The sequence below is a fragment of the Vigna radiata genome, chromosome 7 (assembly GCF_000741045.1).
Source record: "Vigna radiata var. radiata cultivar VC1973A chromosome 7, Vradiata_ver6, whole genome shotgun sequence".
Taxonomy (NCBI): domain Eukaryota; kingdom Viridiplantae; phylum Streptophyta; class Magnoliopsida; order Fabales; family Fabaceae; genus Vigna; species Vigna radiata.
The window spans coordinates 35,062,036-35,069,001 of record NC_028357.1 but is presented as its reverse complement, the minus strand read 5'-3'; the positions used below and the strand labels follow the sequence as shown (position 1 = coordinate 35,069,001).

General features: G+C 27.5%; 1 protein-coding gene across 1 annotated transcript; it reads left to right on the top strand.

The window, feature by feature from the left end:
• Positions 1-5,335: 5,335 nt before the first annotated feature.
• LOC106768593 (RING-H2 finger protein ATL48) lies at positions 5,336-6,966 on the top strand. Its single transcript, XM_014653827.2, has 2 exons — positions 5,336-5,537; positions 6,571-6,966. Exons 1-2 carry the CDS (start codon positions 5,477-5,479, stop codon positions 6,741-6,743), a joined length of 234 nt encoding a protein of 77 aa, XP_014509313.1. The 5' UTR covers positions 5,336-5,476; the 3' UTR covers positions 6,744-6,966.

Sequence of the window (6,966 nt, the reverse complement as noted above, 5' to 3'; positions counted from 1 at the left end):
AACCAGCCACCCTTCAACTATATTCTAATACATTTCACACCTCCTTGAATTCATTCAATTTAAATTTTTATGTCAATTCATTCATTTATAATAAAGTTGAACGTCAAATTAATTACAGTAATATATATATATATATATATATATATATATATATATATATATATATATGATAGTATATTATTACAAAGCTTTATGACAACATTTTGTAATTGTGCGGGAAACATTTAAATCCTAATAAGAATATAAAATAAATGTGCAGATGTAATTTTTATTTTATTTTTAAATAATAATTAAAATCAAATTCTTATGAGTTCGTTTGAATATTAATTTTCGAATTAGATCTCATTTTTATACATAAGATTGATTCATCATTTATTTTAACTCTCAAATTTATAAACTTTTATTTTTTTGTTTTTATATTGTAAAATAAAATTTATTTTAATCTTTGTATTGATATTAAATGTTGAAATGAATGATGTTTAGTAATGTTTTAAAACTTTTTTAATCATACACGACTAAAATATCAAATTTCAAATAATATGTAGTTTTAAAATTTCTAGTTTTTCTTGTGTAATGTTTTCATTGTACAATGTATTATTGGTTATATTTTTCAAAAATTTTTCTCACAAGATAATTAGTTAATCATTGAATATCACAACCATTCTAACTCTTCATTTTAGTATATTTATTGAGGTGTGAAATTATTTTAACAAAATCATATAAAAAATATTTATTATTTTTATTAACCTATAAATTTAAAACTATATATTAATTAGATAGTACTATTATTTTACCACTGAAAGGTAATTAGAATGACACTTAAATCAATTATCTACCAAATAAATCAATGAATAGTTTAAATAGAAATAAAGTAGGAGGGAAGGGTAGATTTATGCAAGTCTTCTAGTTGGTGGTTTCATGAAAATATCCAAAATTTTATAGCTTTTTTCTTTTTGTTATCTCAATTATGCAAGTCTTTTTGTTATCTACCATTTTCTCTAGATAAAAAATATGCAATTATATTTCTTTCTTTAAAAATTCAATATATTTTCATTTTAAAGTTATCTACTGACTTTAACTAAAACAGCATTTCAAATATGTTCTTTATACAATCACCAGTAAAATATATGAATTACATTATTCTCTTTCAACATAAATATATTAAACTCCATTTTACACAATAAAATTTGGTAGAATTTGTCCATCCCGTTTAACTTATCAAATTGATATACCAAAAGATAAAAAACATGTTAACTCATTTTTTAATTAAAAATAATTTAAAATATTAATTTTCTTTATTATATTATTTTAAAATTATAAATCTATAATAATATTATAATTTAAACTTTTGATAATTATAAATTTCAATTATTAATTATAATGAGTAATTTAATAAGTAAATATAGTAATTATTTTAATTTATTAAATTGAATAGTATTTACATAATTAAATATGTTTACAAAATATTTATATAATTAAATATATTTCTAAAATATATATAATAAATATTAAAATAAAAAAATAAAAAAAAAAGTTTAAACCAACTTACCAATTCATCAGTAGTTTAAATATATATATATATATATATATATATATATATATATATATATATAGGTTTAATTGCTTCTTTTGTCCCCAGTTTGGTTGAAGTGTGTCAGATTCGTCCCCCTTTTAAAAAAATGTCAATTTTGTCCTCATATAGAAAAAATTTGTGTCAATCAAGTCATCTTCGTTAAAAATCATTGCTTTCAAAACTCACTTTATCCACTGCAAAATCAGGGATCAGACTCATGAAGTGGTTATTATTCAAAACTCACTTTAAGTTTTTAACACCATTAGTTTGTTTTTAACGAAGATGACTTGATTGACACAAATTTTTTCTATATGAGGACGAAATAGACATTTTTCTAAAAAGGGGACGAATTTGACACACTTCAACCAAACTGGGGACAAAAGAAGCAATTAAACCTATATATATATATATATATATATATATATATATATATATATATATATATATATATACTAATTTTTCCTAATAATAATAATTGCTAAAACAAAATATTTACTTAAAATAACTATTATATTATACAGTATAAACCTTGAGTCAAACAACAAACAACAATTAACCAACATAAGGATAAGAGGTTGATTGATCATACCAAAATTAATTGATAGGGTAGTCGTTTAATACAATTAACATTGGTACAAAAACAACGTACAACATCGAATATTTTGGTCTTTTAACAATGAATTCAAGTTTCACGTCATATCGGGAAACGTAGATGTGATGTTGAATACTATAGGTCGACGTTGCTCTTTTATATCCACATCATGTTCTAAAGAGTTTGACATCTAATATCTAAATAAATAGTTATATTTATGGGAAGATTTGACGTCCAATATATGGAAAGGAGATGTAAAGTTGACGTCAAATAGAAAAAGGTTGGACGTAACGTTGACGTCGATTTATGTAGATCAACGTTACTTGTTGTTTATAGGCACGTCGAATAGTAAAGAGGGTGATGTTTAATATTTGAATAAATATTTATATTTAAAGCAACATTTGTCGTCAATTGTATGAGGGAAATTGATGTAAAGTTTACATCGAGTAGAAAGAAGTTGGACGTAACATTGATGTCGAAGTACATAAAATGACGTCACTTTTTGTTTGTATACACGTCAAGTAACAAAGAGCTCAACGTCTAATATTTGAATAAATATTTATATTTAAAGGAAGATTTGACGTCAACTATAAGGGGACCTGACGTAACGATGACGTCAAACAAAAGGAGCTTGAGCGTAAGGTTAACGTTGAACTTATTAATGCATGACATTACCCTTGCTAAGCCAGAGAGAAGCTCGCCCAACGTTTCACTTTTATAATTATCCACATTATCATATGAACGTCGATCAATGCATAATTCAACATTAACCTTCATATATGAATGTCGAACACTGTATAATTCGACGTCACTTTTAGTGTTTTTTTTTTTTTAAATTTGGTTCGTTTTTGCTTATTTAACTAAAAATACAGAAACCAATTTTTCAATTCATATATTCACATAATTAATTAATTTAAATCATGTTATCATCAATTCATCAATTCCAATTAAATAGTAAAACTAAAAGACGCAAATGTTATCATAAAATAAAAAAGAATCCAATTTTCCAATTCAACTATTCACAGTTTAAATAATGCTATCATCAATTCATCCATTCAAAAAGCTGCACAAGTAAAACTAAAAGCTAAGTATATGCTACTATCATCAAAACGCCGCAAAACTTTGAATGATTCATTATATTATGTTTTCCTGGAGTTGTTTTCTGCCAGAAATCATATCCACTGATTCTGCAGAAAACAATTATCAAGATGATGGACAAAATGTACAAGATGAGGAAGAACCAAAGCACTTACAGTAACAATCAATTGATGAGTGAAGCAGGAAAGCCATACCTAAAGAGTGCAAACCAACCCAGTGTGGAGAAACCAGAGGACGAAGGCAAACTTATATGCACACAATGAAGTAGAAGGCACAGAGAAAATTAATTGCAAGTACAGAGAAGAATCCAAAATGCAAAATATTATTGAAAGAGTGATGTGTTTTTAGTACAAGTAAGTAAAATAAAAAGGAAAAAGTAAAATGAAGTGGGCCGCATGCCTAAAAGCCTAATTGCTAACGTTATCAACAACTTCAAGAAACTTATACATATGGACGTCGAGTGCCTTCAGTATTCGACGTAAAAGACATTGAAGGTTTTCTAATAAAAGAAGTCCATTTTACAGAAAGCAAATTCATAAATGGGAACAAAAGAAAGGAAAAACATAATAACACTAAACATAGGAAATACACAAAGAAAAAAGTTAACACAAAGAAACCTTGAGTTGTTACGAGAAATTTTATAAATTGAGGTGTAAAGGTTATCCATTGATCCGAAACTATATTTATAGACAATGGAGGTTTTATGGATTGGTTTAAAAGAAAAAAAAAAGAATAATTGCTGGGATCCAGATTTAATGCGTGCATACACCAACGACCATCACGTCCAATCCTAACTTGTATGACATTCTATATTGGTTTAAGCGATGAGCTCATAATGAGTTCGACGTTCTGTTTAGTTTAAAAGAAAAAAGAAAGAAAGAATAAAAAAAGATTCACCCTTTGGTTTCTGGCTGATATATAAAACGTTTAATATTTGTTATGGTAGACGTCAAATGTGGGTGAGAGTAATACTATGGCGGCAAACCACTATTTCATTTTTTTTTTTTATTTTGAATTGAATATCATATGTTTCTTAAGTTGACGTTATGTAATTCTAAGGTCATTGTTTTATGTTGATTTGTCTTGTCATGATGTTAATACATTTTAGATGGCAAAATGTTTTTGTAATAAATATGAAGTGATTGAAATTATTTACAAAAATATCATTGGTCATTATTAACATTTTCTTTTCTATTATTGGATGTTGAACTTGTGATATAATACACGATTTTTATACTAGTGTAACTAGTTTAAAAATGATTTTGATGTAAGTTAACTATTTAATAATATTAATATATGATTTTGCAGTAACTAGTAAAAGTTCATATATATACTACAAATTCAAAGTCCAAGTATTCATTTCAATATTCTGTATTTGATTTTGAGTATTATAGTATTTTTTTATATATGTCTTTGACTATAAGAACTCTTAATATTGAATGAGTAAAAATTTAAAGTGATTTAAAAACTGAAACATCAAAATTTAGAGAACATGTATATATACACTTGTTTCACTGTTATTTTATAATAATAATAATAATTGTTGCTAAAACAAAATATTTACTTAATTGTTTATTCTAAGTATCTTAAATATATGTTATTAAAGATAATTTTACATTTTCTTTTCGTTTGCACGCACACTGGGTATAATTTATCCAATACCAAATATTGTGTGAAAAAACTAATCAGATAATTGATATCGGTTAGAGTATTAGGTAAATTAAAGATAACTACCCAACATAAAGTTATTTTATACTCTTTTAGTTGAAAATGTATATATTTTAAGAACTTTTTAGAAGTTTATTTAATTGAATGATGTTAAATGAATAAAAGTATATTTAAAAAAACAGTACAATGTAATGCTCGCACTATTAACAAAAGAAGAAGATAAATTATTCTTATAATATTAAATTAAAATTAAACAGAATAGGTTGTATATTTTCAATCTTAAAATAGGGTAATGTAACGTGCAACAATCACATTTTGTAAAGAAAAAATTAAAATGATTTTTATGAAGTGAGAAAAATAAAATAAATAAGGGTGTATTCCTAAATAAATACAATGCTACGTGGCATTGGTTTGTCCAAGCACCCACCCCAAGGCCACCTCCTGCACGATTCATCTCCAAATATTCATTGATTTGGTGTCATCTACCTTCTTCCTGTTTCTCCAATTAGGGCTCAATTTTCACTTTGCTTTCCTTTTTTCTCAATATGTCTGAAGATTTTCTCGAACAAGGGAAGAAGCGAGTCCGGAACCCTTTTGTCCCTATTGGTAAAAACCTCTTCTTTTCAATTTTAAGGTTTTTCAATTTCAGTTATCTGCATCTTGCATTTGTTATATTCATGTATGATTTGTTTCGTCTTTCATTCGTCAATATTTCCTTGGGTCCTTCTTTTCACTGGAAAGAGGATTGACGAAAAGAAAGGTTCAGAGGGTTTATAATTAGGAATATTATTTGTTGTTTTATATAGATATTGGATGGACTTAGGGAGTGAGAAATTGTTGTAATGACTTTATTTGGGACCTATCTTCCATTTTGGAATGAAAGGTGGTGCGATCTAGGGTTGTTGTGTGGACTTGGGACTGCGGTAACAAAATGTGAGTGATACGTTAATGGTATGGTCTTATGTTGGAGGGGTTGAGAAAAAAAAAAACAAAGTTTATAGGTTTATAATTATAATTTGCACGGGCATATGTGTGAGACATAATTTGAAAACCTAAGAATTACTTATTTAATTGGTTTCTTGATGTGCCGAATTTGCTTATATGTAGGTTATCAGTATTTAGATTACCTTGCCATTACTTCACGAAGGATTATATGTTAGTGGAAGAAATTTACCTTGGTTCTGAACTTTATGTGCAATGCTTGAATTAAATCAACTAATTTTGAGTGTTTGATTCCTGTAACTTTGAGCTTAGAAATCACTTTTATAGTGGGAAAAGAATTCGTTTTTTAATATTGACACAAAATGTGAACAACATGGGATACCTAATGGTAGCATCCAGTGCCTCCCTTTATAATAAATTGTCTTCCACTCAGCATGCGAATATGCAGCAGATAAAATTGTATCTTTGCGTTTCCGAAGGAAGAAAAAAGGAATTTGATGATTTCAAATTTAAATTATAATTTGGGGTGGAGTATGCATTGGCCTTGGGGAAACATCGATTTTACATTTTTGGTGACTGGAGAGGGCTGATATTGATGTTTGTGTTTCTGTTTCGCTGGTTGGAAATTGTTCTTTGTATGGTTGTCTGGTCCTCGTCATTCTACTTGTGTTAGTTAAATTTGTTGTGTTAATTTCAGGTGCACTTGTTACTGCTGGTGTTCTCACAGCTGGCTTAATCAGTTTTAGACAAGGTAATTCTCAGTTAGGTCAGAAGTTAATGAGGGCTCGTGTGGTTGTTCAAGGTGCTACAGTAGCGCTCATGGTTGGAACTGCCTTTTATTATGGAGAAAATCCATGGCGATCGAGTTAAATTTATAGTGGCCCGGAGCAAAAGTTGAAGTTGGTAAGTGTGTGCTTCCTTGTTGGTTTTAGTTATACTTATGTCCTATCTTGGTCATTTGAGGACCAAAACCTTTGCCCGACATCTCATTTTTTAAAGTTTTATCAGAACACAACGATTTAGTTCACCCCAATGTACCTTTTTTATATATAGATTATAATGAAATAAACAGTCGATTAACCGTTCCTGTCCA